Source organism: Podarcis vaucheri (assembly GCF_965113315.1).
Source record: "Podarcis vaucheri genome assembly, chromosome: 9".
NCBI lineage: Eukaryota > Metazoa > Chordata > Lepidosauria > Squamata > Lacertidae > Podarcis > Podarcis vaucheri.
This window is the reverse complement of record NC_138767.1, coordinates 52316288-52335573: the sequence shown is the minus strand read 5'-3', so window position 1 is coordinate 52335573 and position 19286 is coordinate 52316288. Positions and strand designations below refer to the sequence as shown.

Below are 19286 nucleotides of genomic sequence, written 5' to 3'. Positions count from 1 at the left end.
CCTGCATCAAATGCCCACAGTACAATTTATCACACTCTCAGCTGAAAGACGGTCAGTAGCATATTTTTGTCTACTGCATACAAATAGCTGTCAAGGTGTGCAAATTGATGTGCCAAATAAGCTTTGTTGGACTACATAACTGCTGAGGTATCCATGCCTTGTAAGTTAGATACATGCTAAAATTTGAGATAGGGAACTCAGCAACTATTTAAAGATGAATGAAGAGGGAAAGTGAATGTCTCCTGTGAATCAAATGAACACTTACTTCACCACCAATGTATGCTGATAAAACATATCTATGGTATTTTTATGTGCAAAAGCTTGGGCTGCTCAAATGCACAGGAAAATAGCTTTCTGCATGCTTAAGAACAGGGGTCGGCAAAGTTTTTGTGGCTTGGGCCGGTTCATGGTTCCGCAGATGCCACAGTAGTGATCCGTAGTGCGCTCGCACACACGAATGTGCAAACGCTATTTCCGGCACTCCTTCCGGCGTGGAGGAGGCATGCACAGCTTTCCATTGGTTGCAGGAGCTTCCTGCAGCCAATGGCAAGCTGGCCAGTGTTGCAGAAGGTGGTTCCTGCTCTGCTCTGCGCTGGTTTAGTGCGGCGCACGGGAGCCAACCAAGTGGGAGGGGGCCATGGGCCCACGGGCCTTAGGTTGCCAACCCCAGTTTAAGAATACGAAAGCAACAAAATAGTGATAAAAAGAACAGCATTATTCTGCATATTTTATTTAGACTCTGCTTTACTTACCAAAACACCCCAATGTGGCTGGCTTAGTGCTAACACACACAAACAAACAACCCCCAAATATTTAAAACATGTACAGTAGTACCTTGGGTTAAGAATTCGTTCTGGAGGTCCGTTCTTAACCTGAAACTGTTCTTAACCTAAGGTACTACTTTAGCTAATGGGGCCTCCTGCTGCTGCTGTGCCGCTGGAGCACGATTTCTGTTCTCATCTTGAAACAAAGTTCTTAACCCAAGATACTATTTCTGGGTTAGCTGAGTCTGTAACCTGAAGTGTCTGTAACCCGAGGTACCACTGTACTCTAGAAGCAAACCAAAAGAGCAATACCTCCTTGAAGCAATTCTATTTAGAGCAACCCTTACCTTTTGACCTTGGTTTTGAATGTTAAGGCAGCATGTAAACACCTGATTGCTTCCTCCTATCAAGTACAGCAGAGAGATTAGGCGGCAAGACAGGGTTAAAGTAAGCCTTTAAAAGGGGCCTCTTTGACAACCTGCGTGAAGTAGTTGTGCAACCAAGTTGGCTATGGTCACACTGAAATTCTTTATTGCGTGCAAAGAGCAGGCCATTCCCGTATCAGCCTGCCCCATACACTGTGCCCTTTGTTGGAGGTGAAGTGGGTGGCAAACATTTTCAGTTGCGGCACTCCATTTTGAGAACTCTCTCTTGCAAGGCTTGCTTGGCCCCTCTGCATTGCCATATTTTTGACACCCGGCAAAACCCTCCCAGACCTTTTAGAATCTTTTACAGTCTTCAGAAGACTTAGCCTAACTGATGCTTTTACGTACTGTTTTGTTGTTTTCAGAACCATTGTTATTGTGCCCTATATTAAATTTTGTAAACAGGGGACCGTGAATAAAAGGTAGAACAAAAATCCTTAAATGTGCTAGTGGGCATGGCTCATGAACATTGACAGTTCATCCCTGGCACTTGCCCACTGCATACTTAGGGCTGCAGAGCTGACCATCAGGCTTCACCCTTACACTGGAGAAACTGCCAGATAAAATTGTTGCATGAAGGAAGCTTTCCACTGTCTCTCCCCACTACGCCCCCCCCCCCCGATATTTTTTTTAGCTTCAAACCCAATTGTAGCTCTGTCCTATTTGAGTGATTCCCCCCCCCCGGGGTATATTAGTAGGTAAGCTGACAATGCTACTCTATAACTGCCCTTGGTTATTATAGCTGGAAAAGGCATTGATACGCAATGACAAATGGGTCCAGCACTCATGAGCTTACTCTTAATAGCCTGACTCGAAACAAGCTTGCGTTGCCTTTCCCCACAACTGCATTCATAATACTGTATCTCCTTCCCGGTATAGTAAAACTGTCTTCATCTTCACTGCCTTGTTCCAAAAACCCCACCAGCTTCTGCAAACAAACTCTCCACGCTGACACGTTCTCTCCCCCCCCCCCTTTGAAAAGCCTTTTTGTCAGCCTTCCTCTGGTGATAGGAATGAGCTGATGATGGGCTTTAATGAATGTCACTGCCAGTTGTGAGTTTCTGAGGCAAACATTGTTTGCTTCCTAGCCTGCCACCCTCTGTGTTCAGTGGGGTGACTCCGTGCTCTCTTTCTATTGGCCCTCCTTCTCTTAGAGCTAAGTATGGACTGTGCCTGCTAGTTACCTTTGCCCTAGTGGGCAGAAACTTATTAAGTGTAGTCACGTGAATCGTGTCCTGAGGGACCTTGGTGTGGAGGGAAGTGTCAGCTGAGCAGGCACAGCAGGGCTTTTGGAAAAGGAAAAGGGGAAAGAAAGGGCTGTTCCTACTCTACAGTGTTTGCTGGGGATTTAAAGGGACCATTAGGATAACAATACAAGCTTAGTTAAGATAATTTTTATACACAACTTAGGCTAGCTTGCACTCTAAAAGCACTGGAGGAAAACAGGGGGGGAAACAATTGCACACAGGCTCTTTAAAAAAAAAAAAATAGCTGCCTTGGAAGAGAAGGGAAAGGAACTACTGTTGCTCTTCCAGCAGATTCTCTATTTTCCAAAAGCACAAAAATACAGCAAGAATGTATTTTGCAAACTTTGGGCACTATGGCTAACAAAGTGTGGTGCCTGCCAACAATTGCCTTAACAAAGAAACAGAAATGTTAAACGTAGTGCCTTTGCCTGTTCAAAATCTCTTGCCTTTCTGGAAGAGGGCAAGTGGCAAAAATGCAGGTGTTTCCAGCTTTGTATGGTAGTAGAGCATGAGAATAGCTGCATCTCCCTCTCTAGGGGGGAAAAGAGGTTCTTTGATAACACGTTGGGTTCACAACTTTTCTTTTTTGTCAACAGATTGCTGCGTTAAAAAAAATAACAAGGACAAGAGATCACAATGCAAGCTCATGAATTGTTTAGGCATCTGCGAATGCCAGAATTTGGTGACGTAAGGCAGTACGTGCGCACTCTCCCAACAAACACACTGATGGGATTCGGTGCTTTTGCAGCTCTCACAACTTACTGGTACGCCACAAGACCCAGAGCTCTGAAGCCACCATGTGATTTAGCAATGCAGTCTGTGGAGGTGGAGGTAAGGAATCACTGTCTTTCATCCCTTGTGTATTTACATGTAAGATTAGCATAGCATGTTTCATAAAAGGGTTTTTTAAGCTGTTCTGTTATTGGATTAAGGCATTGCTTTGAATCTGGTTGTATGTGCCAGTCACATTCCTTTTGCCCCCAGAGCATAAAGTTCTGTTGCAGCATTTTATATAGCTTTCTCATATTGATTGCAGCAGACTATTCTGGCAAGGTCTAGGAAGTGTGCAAAGGGAATGACTGCATCATGTGCTCAGGAGCGAGGGCTAGGAAGCTATGCAAGGCAGAAAAACTACGTGTTGGATAGGCTTGGTTCAAAGCATCCATTGATTTCTGAGATGTAACCTTTTCTGCAGCCATGTAGGTTTGAAACAGATACTTTTCTAAAGCAATGGTGAGGAACCTTTCTGGCTGGGTGTACCAGATCCTTATTTCTCCCTACCCCTGCTGGCAAAGTTTGGCAGGTGGCTTATATTGGTACTGTTGTCGATGTACCCTCTGATATTTCACAGTGCTGCTGTAGCACTGTGTTGCCCTCCTTAGGCCAACTACAGTAACCACAGATGGTTAGTTGAACAGGGATAATGTGCACTGTTTATTTAATTTATCTCTAAATCTCCCTCCATCTTCCAGGATCCCAGGGCAATTTACAGCATGCACATTAAAACAACAATAAAACCATTCATAAATCAGCAATTCAGATAATACAACCACACAATTAAAACAACTATGTCGCACCAGACAACTTCACTTTCAGCTGGTCTCACCAAATCAGTTTCAGTAACTGAGGTTCATGAATTATTCATTTTATTTAAGTGCATTTGCATAATAACACAATTAATAGTAAATTGCTAATAAAACCACATGCAAAGCAAAGTGTGCCTCTTCTGTGTTGTTCTCTCCCTCTGGGCTAGGCAGGTGGTGAGTCCTTTTACCCTAGTACAGAGAATGAAGATGGATTTGGCCTCCTGAGGTTCGCAAGATTGTAGCTGTTCTTTGCTTTTGCAGCACTGGAGAGAGTGGAACCAAGTACGCACAGTCGTACTTGGATACTTTAGAGCAGGCATGTCCAACAAGTAGATCGTGATCTACCGTTAGATCACTGGATGTCTGTGGTAGATCGCTTTATACTTTGGCTCCCCTAAAAAAAACTCAACACTTTTGCCCTGCACCCCCCAAAGCAGGGCTTTCCTTCTTTAAAAAAAAGCTCTAGAACTTTGACCTGAACCCCCCCAAAAAGGGGGTAGATCAATGCCAGTTTTTAACTCTGTGAGTAGATCACAGTCTTTTGGGAGTTGGCCAGCCCTGCTTTAGAGGATAGTTTCTCTTTGTGCTTTCTTCTTCCCTGGCTGTCTGGCCTGGCTCCAATCCAGGCTCATTCTTGCAGTCAAAATATCCCATACAGTCCAATACAAGTGTGAAATAAAGGTCAGTAGCAATTTCCTCTACGAGCGACTTTAACAAGCAGCTTTGAGCAAGCGGCCTGGGTAGGCTTTCACTATCCTAGTTGCCCCAGACATGACCCTTGGCAAACTTCTTTGCATTTTCTACATCTTGTGCCAAGCATAGCTATTTGTGAATTAGGAGGCCGTCTTTCCATATAGACAGAAATTTTCCATCTACAGGGTCCCTTTGGCAATCCCTTTTCTGTTTAAGTACATGTTCAGGGATTGTGGGGATTTCTTCCAGCCCTAAAGGTTTTTGGGGTGGGGTCCAGCATTGTTACACTGTGATACAGGCAATCACCAGACCACAGGTACCAAAACATTTTGAACACAGAGATGCAAAACATTGTGATTAGACAATGCACCTGAAAATTATACTCGATTAGCTTTTCTGAATTCTTTAAATACTCTCCTGTCATTAGTTGTACAGTATATGCATCTAGTTAGATCCATGTGCTGGTGTTGGTGGCTTTGTTTCCTGCATATGCTATTAAATTTTTTGGTTCACTCATTCATTTTCATGTTAATGATAGTGTGGATCTTTATTTTTACACTATTCTTAGGAATTTCATGTTTTCATTCTTTTATACACCATACCCTGACCAGCCAAAGAGGAATGTTGTAATGTTTTGTAATGTTGTAAGTATTTTACTAAAATAAATCTGAAACAGCCTAATTGAAATGAGCTTGATCTCTTGCCGCAGTATACTGGAGCAATACTTTTCAGGCTCATGGCATTAAAACTGATTGTGTGGATAAATAAAAACCTTGTGCTGAACTGGCTCATACTTTGCTTTGTCTAGCAAACTATTATCCTGGATAAACTGGGGTGTTTTTGCTGAATAGGAACTGCTAACTTAGGTCTGATAAGGTATTAGTAGGGTCCTTTTCAAAAAGTCAACAGATCTTGCCCATTATATTTTCCAGAGTGCTTGGGAATAATTCTTGCAAATGAAAATCCATTATCAACTGTTGCTATTTCATTGTACATGCTGCAAAGCCAATTTGATGTGTATGGAAAAGTACATCTGGTTTATGGATTTTGAGTACACTTTGTACCTTGAAATTAAACTCTGATCAGGACTTCATTTTCTTTATCAATTGATAGGTCTGGAAGTCACTGTGCTTGAGAAGACCACTATTTCTGAGTGCAGGGCAAATAATTGAGAGTTGAGGTGTGGGTATGTGCTTGCTTCTGATTCTAGTCCTCATAGACTTCAACAATAATTCCTTCAAGTTTAGGTTAAGTATATCTGAATAAGTACTCCAGTAGGTGGCAAGGAATAAATGAGGATGTAGGTCTTGCACTTCTAATAATTATGAATTTTGACAGGTTCTGTTCTTTTCCTATTAGTGTCCTTAAAAAAGAAAGGCTCACTTCTGATGGAAATCCTGTATTTAAGGCATGCACATTAAAGCCATCACTAGTAGTATCAAATGAAATAATGAGCTTCTATCAGACAATGTTTATGTAAAACAAAAGGAAAAACCTAGAGAAAATCTGGCTGTTCTTGGTTTTTGCAACTCTTGCTCCTACTAGATGACACTTCCTTACTGGGCCCAGGGTGGCCAGTCATCACAGGCTGGAAGGATTACCTTATATCCCATCAGGATCACTCACTTGCCCAACTTGTACTGACCTTACACCGTGATCAGATGTAAATGTTTGACTCTACTAGCCAAACAAGAAGCATATTTGTGTTTGCTTCTGTGGAGTAACTACCAATTCTTTCTGGAAAATTCTTGGAACTTAGCTGCAACTAAATTGATTTTTTTTTTATGCTAGTGCACACATATGGCCAAACAGAAATAGCTTCACCATTTTCTCCAGGAACTTGTGAATTTCGGCTTGTGCATACCATAACCCTGCTCCAGAGGATCTAATGCCACACTGAACTTCAGAGGCAGCGTCCTCTGTGGTCCAGGGTCAGAGACAATCCTCTGCTCCAAAGTCTGGAGAAGCGTATGAACCTTAGGGACTGCCTCATACTCTCCAAAGTGCAGGCGTACTCCTCAACCAGATCCTGAGCTGCTTCTCCCCTTCTCACTGCTTACAATTCAAGCAGCAGCCAGTGCTTCCTGCAGAAGCTCCCACTTCTGCCCACCAATTGCCCTCTCCCCAATTGGGCTGGAAGAGACAGGGATCTGCTTGCAGAATGTTACTCTATATGAAAGACATGTGTGCAGCAGGGTTAAAGGCTTTAGCTTATATCCATAGATATTATATCCTTCCTTCCTTCCTTCCTTCCTTCCTTCCTTCCTTCCTTTCCTTCAAGGTCCTCCAAGCTGCAAACCAATATTTGTTATTGCAACCAGTTGGTGTCTGTGGGGTTTTGGGGGGGAAATGTCTGAAATGCAACACAGAATTTTGTTACTTTAAACCATGACATAGCCTAATGGAGGAGAGAGAACAAAGCCACATCTTCTAAAATCCCCCTTTTTCACAATTGCTGCTCTTAAGACAGCCTGCCCTCCTGTGCTCTAATGTTCCTATAAATCCTAGTTTGAAGTCCCTTTGGGCCTCCTTTTCCCAGCATCCTTGTCATGGTTTTGCAACTGGGGTGCTGATTTTAACAGAGCTGCCTCATGGCATTCTTTCAAAAGAGCGGCTGGTGATGCTGACACTCTTTCCATAACCTAATAAACCGGTAGTTGGCAAATAGCTGTTGCAAAATACCAAGTTTCTGATGGTTAGTGGGTGGCTGGCAATCTGGGCCCTGCTGGCTCGGGTTGTGTGCTCTCCTTAAATCAACAAGAGCTTGCTCACAGCTGACAACACAATAGCTTCCTCAGGCATACATCCAAGGATCCTTTCACTCCATAGAAGTGTGCCTGCAACAAAAGAGTCTTGAGAACTACCGGCACTTCTGCCATTCTTCTCCCAACCTCTTTCAGTGAAGCCGCTGGCTTACAGCAGGCCAATTGCTGTAGTTCAGGCATAGGCAAACTTGGCCCGCCTATGCCTGCTGTAGTTCCCCTCCCTCCTTCCACTGCCAGTAAACTAGGCACTGGAATATTATGCTGTAAAGCAGCATGCAAAATTCCACGTGCACAATGAGAGTTGCAGTGGTCTCTCAAGAGCCTGAGCTGGGAATTAGTTTAGATTTTTCCTCTTGCTATGAATTTTAGGGGACGGGTATATAACTCAGTGGTAGAACATCTTCTTTGAGTGTAGAAGGTCTCAGACTTGATCGCCGGCATCTCCAAATAAGATCCTTTGTCTCAGGTTCTGGCAAGCCACTACCTGTCAGTGTAGACAGTACTGAACTAATGGACCAAGGGTCTGACTTAATGTTGTGTATGCATTAAAACGCAGCAAGGTTCCACCCCCCACCTCCCATTGCCTTTAAAATCAAATCTGCACATGATTGCACACATCTGTACTGTTGGATGTGTTTCCAAGTCAAGTGCTGCCTGCCCACACCAGTGGGTGGAGGAGGGGAGTGGTTGTCCTCATACGTTTGCAAATTGGATTGAAATTGGTTTGGGGGAAACAACATAAAAACACAGTATCTCTCAAGGAACTTCAGGACAGATGTAGATTGTGGCTAACATCTGTACACTGCTTCACAAACCCAGCAGTGGGATCACACTGGATGTAGAGTAAATAGCCTTGTGTACACTGTATAAGGCAGCTTCCTGTGTTACTACGCTTGGCAGTCTTATAAAAGCTCATCCTTTCCTCACCCCCATGTCTCCTACAGGAAATATTACCGATACACCTTTAAAAGGTGGCAGCGAGGATTTCTGTATGAAGTACTGGACTTAGGAAGTTTAAATGCCAAGTATTCACTTGCTAGAGAGTTTTTCTTAGCAGCACTGCTTCATGCCATAAACCAGAGTCCGTAGGGCAGTTATTCTCCAGCTAGCTTGTATGGATGCAAGCTTCTGTCTAAAGAACAATGGGATGTGGTTAACTTTGATTATCCTGCTTATATTTTAAGATAAAAAGCCATGCAGACCTGAGGCATTTTTTTATGGTACTGTGTACAGTTACACCTTAAAATTATGGATACAGCACATGTGTATGATACAGACAGTGCTCTTTCAAGGAACCACAACCACTTCTACCACCTTGGGACAAATTCAGGTTTGCTATTGCTGCTTCATCTTCATCGTCATTTTATTATTTACACCCCGCCCATCTGGCTGGGTTACCCCAGCCACTCTGGGCAGCTTCCAATACATATAAAAACACAATAAGATGTCAAACATTAAAAACTTCCTGATACAGGACTGCCTTCAGATGTCTTCTAAAAGTTGTGTAGTTATTTATCTCCTTGACATCTGATAGGAGGGCGTTACACAGGGAGGGTGCCACTGCCGAGAAGGCCCTCTGCCTGGTTTCCTGTAACTTCACTTCTCACAATAATGTGTGAAATGGCCCTAAGCAGCAAGGTAAATGAGAATATAGGAAGAAATTCTGTAAGCTTCTCATTGAGTAGAGAGCACTTTGCAACCAATTAGTCATATGTGTTAGATAGGAATGATGCAAATAAAGCATTTCTTATTTGAGGCATTTCTTATCTTGGGGTTTTTTGGTTGCTGGGATAGTGAGTGATCATGATCACAAGACGTCCACTTACAAAGCAGGCCTTCACTGAAGAGTATAGTATTCTATAATGATGGCGAGGAGCTTCTAGTTCATAAAATGTCACTTTGAAAACTTGATCAGCTGACTAATTCTTTCAATGAAACTTTCATGTAAAACTCAAGTAGTATTTTATATAGATGTCTGTTCTTGAATAAGAAACTCTGTGTGAGAACTAGTTTGAAACCAGCTGAACCAGTTTTACAATGAAAAATTCTTTTCCCGAGCGAGCTGTTTGTAAACACACCAAAAAGGTGCTTCCAGACAATTACCTTCTTTGCAAGGTGAGCAGTGTGTATTACAGTGGAAAGGGGTTAAAATACACGCTGTACAAATGTTTAGGGCACAGGTGCAATTCTTATACTTCAATAATGTACTAAAGAGAAATCTGGTTTCTGAGACAGTTTTTGTCAGCGGTTGTAAAACAGGTGTGAGAAACTTTTGGTCCTCTAGATCAGTGTTCCCCAACCTTGGGCCTCCAGCTGTTTTTGGACTACAACTCCCATCATCCCTCGCTAGCAAGACCAGTGGTCAAGGATGATGGGAATTGTAGTCCAAAAACAGCTGGAGGCCCGAGGTTGGGGAACACTGCTCTAGATGTTGCTAGCAAGCATGGCCCGTAGTTCAGCATCATCTGGAGGGCTTTACATTGGCTACCACTGCCTTGAAACAAGGCAATTGCAAAAGATTATACAGTTATTGCAGCATAATGTTAGACTTTTCTCAACTTTGGTCTAGTTTAAGTGGAAATGAGAAACCAACCTTTTGCAGTGACTCATTGACCTTGTAGTGTGTAGAGCAGGAGTTGCCAATGTGATGTCCAAAAACACACATGTTCCCACCGGGTCCCCCATCCCCTTTGATGTTAGGCTTGAAAGAAGCATTTTGTTTAGCAATGGAATAGGTTGTGGTGTGTGTGTGTTGCCCACAATAGTTTGCAGATGTGCCCATGACTGCAAAAAAGCAGGCAACCCCTTTTTAAGTTCAACATTTTATTCTATTCAAACAAATTTACAGTGGTGCCTCGCAAAACAAAATTAATCCGTTCCGCGAGTCTCTTTGTCTAGCGGTTTTTTCGTCTTGCGAAGCAACCCTATTAGCGGCTTAGCGGAGTAGCGCTATTAAAGGCTTAGCGACTATTAAAGGCTTAGCGGCTATTAAAGGATTAGTGGCTATTAAAGGATTAGCTGATTAGCGGATAAAAGGCTATTAGCCGCTTAGCGGCTTAGTAAAAGGGGGGGAGCAGAAAAAAATCAGAACACTTGCAAGACGTTTTCGTCTTGCAAACCAAGCCCATAGGGAAAATCGTCTTGCGAAGCAGCTCAAAAACGGAAAACCCTTTCGTCTAGCGGGTTTTCCGTCTTGCGAGGCATTCGTCTTGCGGGGCACCACTGTATAAGCATAGGATGACTACAGTGGTACCCCGCAAGACGAACACCTCGCAAGACAGAAAACCTGCTAGACGAAAGGGTTTTCCGTTTTGGAGGCGCTTCGCAAAACGAATTTCCCTATGGGCTTGCTTCGCAAGACGAAAGCCCATAGGGAAATCTCCGGGACAGCGGGGAAGCGCAGCGCGTCTTCCCCACTGTCCTCGGACCTCCTCCGAAGGCTGGTGGTGGGAGGAGGGCTCTCCTCCCGCCGCCAGCCTTCGGGGCAGCCTTCCGAAGGCTGGCGGTGGGGCGGGGAGCTCTCCTCCCACCGCCAGCCTTCTGAGCAGCCTTCCGAAAGCTGGCGGTGGGGCAGAGAGCTCTCCTCCCGCCGCCAGCCTTCGGGGCAGCCTTCCGAAGGCTGGCGGTGGGGCGGGGAGCTCTCCTCCCGCCGCCAGCCTTCAGAGCAGCCTTCCAAAGGCTGGCGGTGGGGCAGAGAGCTCTCCTCCCACCGCCAGCCTTCGGGGCAGCCTTCCGAAGGCTGGCGGTGGCGCGGGGAGCTCTCCTCCCGCCGCCAGCCTTCAGAGCAGCCTTCCGAAGGCTGGCGGTGGGGCGGAGAGAGCTTCTCCCCGCGCCAGCCTTCAGATGGCTGTCCTGAAGACTTGCGGTGGGAGGAGGGTTTTCCTTCCCACCGCCAACATTCAGAATGCTGTTCTGAATGTTGGCGGTGGGGAGGAAAAACCCTCCTCCCACCGCAAGCCCCGGGAACAGAGGAGAAGCGCTGCGCCCCTTCCCCTCTGTTCCCGTACCTGTCCTGAAGGCTTGCGGTGGGGAGAAAAGCCCTTCTCCGCACCGCCAGCCTGGCAAGCGGTTTCCATAGGAACGCATTAATTGATTTTCAATGCATTCCTATGAGAAACCGTGCTTCGCAAGACGAAAAACTCACAAGAAGAAAAAACTTGCGGAACGAATTAATTTCGTCTTGTGAGGCACCACCACACTTCCTTTCTGCAAACTGCAACTGGGCTACGTTATCAGCACTAATTTTTGTGTGTGTGTGTCCGTATCAACCAAATACAGCTGAACTTAAATTGAACTATATGGGATGCCCTAGTATTGTAGCAGAAATGAAATGAGATAGGAACTGAATTTATATCTGTCACACATTTTAGCCAGAGTTTTGCTTCTTTCGTTGACATGCTCCCTAATTCAATCAACTGTTGCAACAACCTAGTCACTTGGCTGTTACTGTCTGACATCGAAAAGAAGGGTCACACAGGACGCTTTGGAGAAAGAAATGTGTAATTTAACCTTCTTTTATATACAGGGTGAAGACCATGCCCGAAGATCATCACTACTTGATAGTGATGAGACAATGTCATACTACTATGATGATGTGAAGACAGTTTATGATGTCTTCCAAAGAGGAATGCATGTGTCAAGTGAGTATTCATACCTTGGGAAAGCAAACTGGAGCAGGGCTCTAGTCACCTGAAAGAAACAGTAGCTGACTGCTTTCATAGTGCAGTAAAATATTGTCTGCTGGAATAGCAAATAGTAATCAGCTGATGATTGAAGTTTAAAGTGAGAACTATGTATCATGATGGTTGCAATATTGACATTGTGAGTAATGAAGCCTTGCACATGAATTTTTAACTTTAGAATCATTTGGGGGGGGGGGCTAGATTGAACCATCTGGTGGTGGAGTGAACTAGAATCTCCCCTGTATTTCTTTCTTTTCCTTTTTAGTTGCTAAAATTCTTAAACCTTTTAAAATTTTATCACTGTAGACAATGGCCCTTGTTTGGGTGTAAGGAAACCAAATCAACCGTATGAATGGATCTCTTACAAGGAGGTAAGCGGACACAACTTTGTGTATGTTGATGGGGTTGGTGCTTGGTTCTTTTGATGCTTACAGCAATCAAGTTATTTCCTTTCAAAAATGTTGGGATGAGGGAAGTTCAACAGCCACAATTATTGGGTGCATACTTAAGTGGCCTATGTTCTTTATGTTTATATTTAATACAAAATTTGTTGTTAAGTTTCACTAGTATCCAGGCTTTATGTGTTGCACACTTGCCTAATCTATAGTTCAACAGACACTTTCAAGTATCTTTCAAAACTTGAATTCTAATCAGTTTTTCCTTTTGTGAACTTCCTTATATTTCCTGTCCCTTCCTTTCTCTTTCAATCCATGAAAAGCCTGTCTGGAGGGGTCAGAGGCTCCAGACCCTGTGCACAATGGGGAAATTACCCAGAATGGGTGGAAACTTTGGGCGATAGCAGACATCTGATTGGTTTGTTTTTTGGGGGGAAGGACTTTATTCAATTGGAATCTAAGCCATCATGTTTCATTGTAACTTGGCTAATATATATCACGAGAGAGATATTATGTGTTGGAAATATTGATCCTGTGTGTGATCCCTATAATATTTCATATTCTAAGCTTTTGTATTCTTAGCTAAACAGACTTAACAGCATTCCCACCTACATATTCAAATCGAGTATGTCTCAGCTCATTTAAAATCTGATTCTTCTATGTGTTTTGTGAATTTAATGGCCAGGGCAGTTGTGGAATTGTTCTGAGCTCTGCCTAGGCATAATTTTTTAGAGCAGATACCTGGCCTTTAAAAAACAGGCTTCCATCCTACTCATTAATGGTATATAGCCTACCTTAAGCGTTGGCCAGTACCTGTGTAAAATGTGTAAAGTGGCTAAGGTTACTGAAGAGGCCGAGCGGGGGAAAATGGAAAATTGAACAGTACATTCCTACATGCTTTCACAGAATTGGTAAGTGATGCACCTTTACACAGATGTGTGTTTTCCCCCAGGTTGCAGAAAGAGCAGAATGTGTTGGCTCAGCGCTTCTGAACAGAGGCTTCAAACCATCTCCTGATCAGTTCATAGGAATCTTTTCACAGAACAGACCTGAGGTAATCAAAGGCCATCATTTGCATCCCTGGGAAGATGAGTTTCCATGATCCTAATTTCACCCAGCCCTGTACACAGTGCAGCACCAGTACAGAGTGAATGGTTGGGAGGTTGCCATCATCCATAAAAATCACATCTTGCTCCCTAGGAAACCAATTCACCTGGAAGCCAGAATCAAGGGTTTGGTCACCCCTTGCAAGGAAGCCGCCCACCCCTCAGCTGATCAAGCCCCCATACTGTTCTTCCTTGCAGGAACCAGAGCAGTATGGAGCTGGGTGATATATCTCGGCTGCTTCTTCCTCCCCTAAGGTGGGGAGGAAGAAGCAGACAATATACTTTTCAGACACTGTGATATATCAGCATATACTGATATTTAGTTGCTGATATATCATGATGTTGAAAACCAGATATTGCCAAGCCCTAAATTGCAATATCAACTCTTACACACCTGGATATGCACTTACAAATTTTGTTGTTAAGAATGCATTGACGTTTCTGATGTGTGTAAAAGAAAACAAAAAACTTGTATAAAGAGTGTTGTAATGCAGTGCACCTATAAACTTGCACAATGTGTAAGAAGAATTCATACCAAGCCCTACTATGCAACCAAGCTCATACCAGGGTGGAACTAATTGCTCATTAGCTAACTTTCAGCAATCCTTTGTACATACATAGCTTTATAACTGAGATGTTTTTCAGAGGGAGACTGTTCCTTCATATGCACCCTTTATGGAAATTTGAATTGTGAACTGCAGACAATGCAAGCCTCTAAGACTTGATACTAACAGACCACAAAACTGAGTCATAACAACTGTGGTAGCTAAGATACCAAACGTTTCTTCCAGTTCAATACTAGTTCAGGGAGTTTGTTTCCTGCATTGTTTTTGTTGGCATTTGTTTTTTCCAACATTATCTCTTAATCTAATGTGCTACTCTTTAGGAAAGGTGTTCCATTGAACTGATTGATCCAGTAATACAATACAGCACATTATAGAGAAATAGGTGTGGAAAATATCTGGGACTTTAGTTAAGAAAGCATTAGCATATGGCTTAGCTTTAACCATCGGTTAGCTTGCTTATTACTTGCTTAAATCAGCTTTATCCTTTAGGTTCATGGCAACATATAATGATGGAAATGCCCTCCGATGGCACTTCCTGATGCACATTGCATTAAAATACTCTTTGTACAAGTGATTGCTTTTTACATGCATAAGGAATTGTAATGTGTTCTTGTAAATGCTTGTATTGAACAAATCCATGTGGCAGGGAACTGGGTTTGATAGCAACACCTGTATACAAGATGGAAGTAGATACAACTGTTGTGGAGCAAATAGCCCTTCTTTAACCACTCCATGCCCTTGCAGCTGCCAAATGTATGATGTGATCTCACCACACTTTTCCAGTACTGTATTACAAAGAAGAGGAGAGGGAAACTCTTTATATCATTTTCAGCAGCAGACCTATGTTTACTATGTCCAGTTCCTCCCACAGGGGCAATGTGAAGTAACCCTGAGAAACAAGATGCAGAAGTACAGTGGTACCTCGTGTTACAAACACTTCGGGTTACATGTTTTCAGGTTGCAGACCACGGGAAACCCAGAAGTACCAGAAAGGGTTACTTCCAGGTTTCGCTGCTCGTGCATGCACAGAAGCGCTAAATCACATCACGCGCGTGCGCAGATGCAGCGCTGCAGGTTATGAACGCTGCGGGTTGTGGACGTGCCTCCATCACGGATTATGTCCGCAACCCGAGGTTCCACTGTAATGTTCTTTTTTTAGTACTCCAGACTTACAAACTATTTCAACACAAATATGTACGTCCAACTCCAATGATATATTAACAGACTGTTCCAGGACTGTTCGTGTGTGTCAGGGGGTAATAGTTCTTCCTTATCTTGGTGCCTGGTCAGACTCTCAGCTTGTGACTGAAGTGGTTATTATGCACATGCAGAATGCAACAAACTGCATCAGCAAAAGCTGGCTTGTAACTTATCATAACGACAAATCCGTGCCAAACACTCGCATGCATGGGCTGGCTAAACAGCACCGATCACAAGCTGGAAATAGCTGCGTGAATGGCATCTTAGCTTCCATGACAGTATTCATAAAGGAAACTTGAATTGCAAAAGCATAGACTTTTCTCCTTACTGCTGCGTACTTCAGTTGATGACAGCAGCTTGCTTTGCAAACAAACAAGGCTGACACTGGCATACTTGAGTCACTGTTTGAATGCTAGTGTGAAAATACCTAAACCAGGCCAGCTGGCTGTAGCATCTGTGCTTGGCAAATAAGCACTACATTAACTCTGCTTCTCTTGCAGTGGGTTATCATTGAACAAGGATGCTACTCTTACTCTATGGTGGCTGTACCCCTCTACGACACCCTTGGAACTGAAGCTATTACTTACATTGTAAATAAAGGTATATGCTGCATTCCTCAACAAATGAATACACTTGTCTGTAATGCAATCACTATGAAAAAGCCTACCCACCATAACCCAAACATCACAGAATGCAACTAACTTTGCAGCTGTAGAGTTATTTGCAGAATTGTTTTTGAAAGCTGCTACAGCAACAGAATAGCAGTAGGTAAGATGAAGTAGCCTTTAATAGCTGAGTAGGCACAGGGACTTGCTGACTATAGGAAGTGAATCCATCGATTCCGACAGTCTGTTTTCTGGGGTATAATGGCTTTGGAGAAAGAGCAGCCTGAAGAGCGTTCTTGGAATGGCCCTACATACAATGAGATCCCTGCAGCAAAATGAAAGCGCCAAACTTAAGTGTACAATATGCAATTTACTCCCAACCTTGGTGACATAGTCTTTTGTGCAGAAGTAGACTAGACAGGGTGAGGGTAAGCTGATTCTAATTTGCCCCCTTTCTTCCCAATTTTGCCCCCTTTCTTCTCAATTTTAGCTGACTTAGCATTGGTTTTTTGTGATAAGCCTGAAAAGGCGAAGCTTCTGCTGGATAACATCGAGAAAGGAGAAATATCTGTCCTCAAGACAATTGTGATTATGGATCCCTTTGAGAGTGATCTTGCCACTCGTGGAAAGAAATGTGGAGTGGATGTAATCAGCATGAAAGAATTTGAGGTGAGCAAAGTAGTTTATGGGACAGCCACTAGTTTTGATGATACATCAAAATCAAGGGAAGAAAGAAGCAAAGTTTAGCAAGTTACAAAATGCTGATCTTTGACCAACAGGGTAAAGGATAAAGGTTGGACTTGTGTTGTGTAAAAGCTTGGATCTCCTGGCCAGTTTACAAATTAGTATTTCACAACATGGCACTAAACATTTGCTAAGATTAAAGATACACAACCTAGTATAACTGGTTCAAAGGTTGTGTCAATTCTGGGGGGGGGGGGAAATCACACTTGAAAAATGTTAACGAGAACCTGTAGTCCTGATTTATAAAGTGTCACTGCAACAAAGATCAGAGGTCTTGTGCGCAAATCCATACTCCAAATGTACTTTGTGCTTCTGTAATGTAGTTCTCCAGTAAGCTTTCAAGTATGACTTTTGAGGAGCCTGAACATTTAATTGGATGGCATGAAAAAAGATCCAGCTTCCGAGTGTCTAGCGCTGATGCCTATGTGCTCCCAGTTAGGATTAGGCAAGTCAATTGAGACCCTTTATCACAAGACAAAGCTCACTGGATCAGCCCAAAGGCCCATATAGACCAGCTTTTCTGTTCTCACAATAGTCAGACATATACCTGTGGGAAACCTGCAAGCAGAATTTGAGCACAACAGCACTTGCCCCACCTGTGATGCCCAGGAACTGGTATTCAAAAGTATACGGCTCTGACAGTAGTGGTAGAATGTAGCCATCATGGCTAGCAACCATTGATGACCTTATCCATGAATTTATGTAAAGCCATCCAGGTTGGGACATCATGGCCTCCTATGCAGGCAAACTCCAGAGTTTTAACTATTTGCTGTGTGAAGTACTTTTGTGTGTCCTGAATCTCCCACCATTCCGCTTCCTTAGTGTACCTGAGTTCTTGTTTTACAAGGGCAAAATCCTCCTTTAGGTGACTGGCTTTCTGCTGAAGCATCTGCAATATTATTTTGTGTTGAGGCTCAGGGATGTCCATTTCTGCCTGAACTTTGCCCTACCTATTCAGAATCCTATTGCCGATAGACAGTTACACATGTTTTGGTTACCAAAGTGTTTAAAAAGTGCTTGCACTTGCAGAAGAATTCCTGAATTTGCCAACATCATGTCCAAAGACTGGGTTGAACTCCCTCTGAAGGAACAGATACACAGTCTTGGGATGCTTCTGAATCCAGCTTTGTCACTAGGGGCCTTGGCCACAGTTGTTCTGGACTGGGATACCTTGGCTACCGTTAAACTAGGCATTGATAACTTCAAGACTGGATTACTGCAGCAAACTCTGTGTGGGGCTTCCCTTGTAGTTGATCCAGAAACTTCAGTTAATGCAGAACGTTGCAGCACAGCTGCTGACAAGAATGAAATCTTGTCAATATATTACACCTGTGCTCAAAGATATGTGCAAATTCAAGGTGCTAGTAAATAAAACCCTCAACAGCCTGGAATGAGATTATTCAAAGGGTCAACTTGCCCCATATGTGCCCACTTGATCACTTTGATATGTGGAACTTGCATTTTTGCAGAAGCCATATAATGTTCATTTCACATCTATGAGGAAGTCCGCCTTTTACTGTGGCAATACCCATGCTGTAAACCTGCCTGGTAACATCAGGCAGGTGTCTACTGTATTGTTTTAAGTGCCTTCTCAAAACTTCTGTTTCTTTATGCCTTTTCAAATACATAATTGCATACTTGCTTTCAATTTCTGTTGATCTGTAGTTTTCTATGCATAAAATATTTAGCTGGCTTAGTGTTTGTTATTGTTGTTATTGTAGCTGTTGTTATTAAATTGTCTATAGATCTTGTTAAATAAATAATTTGGAGTTCAACACTGCTAAAGTAGTATCACTGAAGCGTTTTCCTGGGGGAAAGGTGGCTTTGTTTTTAATCTGCTTGTTTATTCTTCATGGGAACTTGTTCAGACTAGGGTGGAATCTACATATATATAAAAACAGTTCTGAAAATGCTTTTTAAAAGCGTTTTTAAAAATACACTGAATTCCATAACGATTGCCATCTAGTGTCACATTGTGTATTGCCCTTAAAACACACTTAAAACATTTTATTTGCAGCTGTATAGCTGAGTCCTAGCTCTTGCCTCCAGACTATCACCAGGTTTATTTGTTTCATTATTGGTAGAAATTCATACATCATAGCCATACCACATGCATCTCTTTCGTTTCTGCTCCCTAGCCAAATGGTAACATTCAGAAAACTAAAGAGGCCAGAGGCAGCACTGTTAAACTTAATATTAAACCAGTTTAATAATTTCTGGCTTGTGTCCTGAGGTGAAGTTTAGGGTGTGGATTTCCAAATACTTGATTACCAGCATGAGCCTTTCTTCATTCAGGGAAGGAGCTTTCCTTTATTTAGTTTTAAGTGACAAATTTGAAAACCCCAACAAGCACTGTTTCTAAGCTACCTCATGCATATACCAAGGTGGAATTTACTACTAGTTGTATGTTGTGCCAGTTCAGATCTGTCCTGAATCAACTGCACGCAATCAAACAAAATTTACTGTGCTCCCACTGGAGGTGCTCCAATTCTAGTTCACCGAGGGAGG

General features: G+C 43.0%; 2 protein-coding genes across 5 annotated transcripts in view; one reads left to right on the top strand and one right to left on the bottom strand.

Annotated features, from left to right (window-relative positions):
• The window catches only part of HELT (helt bHLH transcription factor), a 131487-nt gene that overhangs the window by 88837 nt on the left and 23364 nt on the right, over nt 1-19286 (bottom strand). The gene's annotated exons all lie outside the window — the stretch shown is intronic.
• The window catches only part of ACSL1 (acyl-CoA synthetase long chain family member 1), a 46516-nt gene that overhangs the window by 9625 nt on the left and 17605 nt on the right, over nt 1-19286 (top strand). For all 4 annotated transcript variants that reach the window (XM_082237911.1, XM_082237910.1, XM_082237908.1 and 1 more), the window contains exons 2-7: nt 3033-3267; nt 12006-12120; nt 12469-12533; nt 13510-13611; nt 15930-16029; nt 16525-16703. In XM_082237911.1, coding sequence (XP_082094037.1) covers nt 3073-3267; nt 12006-12120; nt 12469-12533; nt 13510-13611; nt 15930-16029; nt 16525-16703 — 756 coding nt within the window. In that variant the 5' untranslated portion in view covers nt 3033-3072. The remainder of the gene's footprint in view (nt 1-3032; nt 3268-12005; nt 12121-12468; nt 12534-13509; nt 13612-15929; nt 16030-16524; nt 16704-19286) is intronic.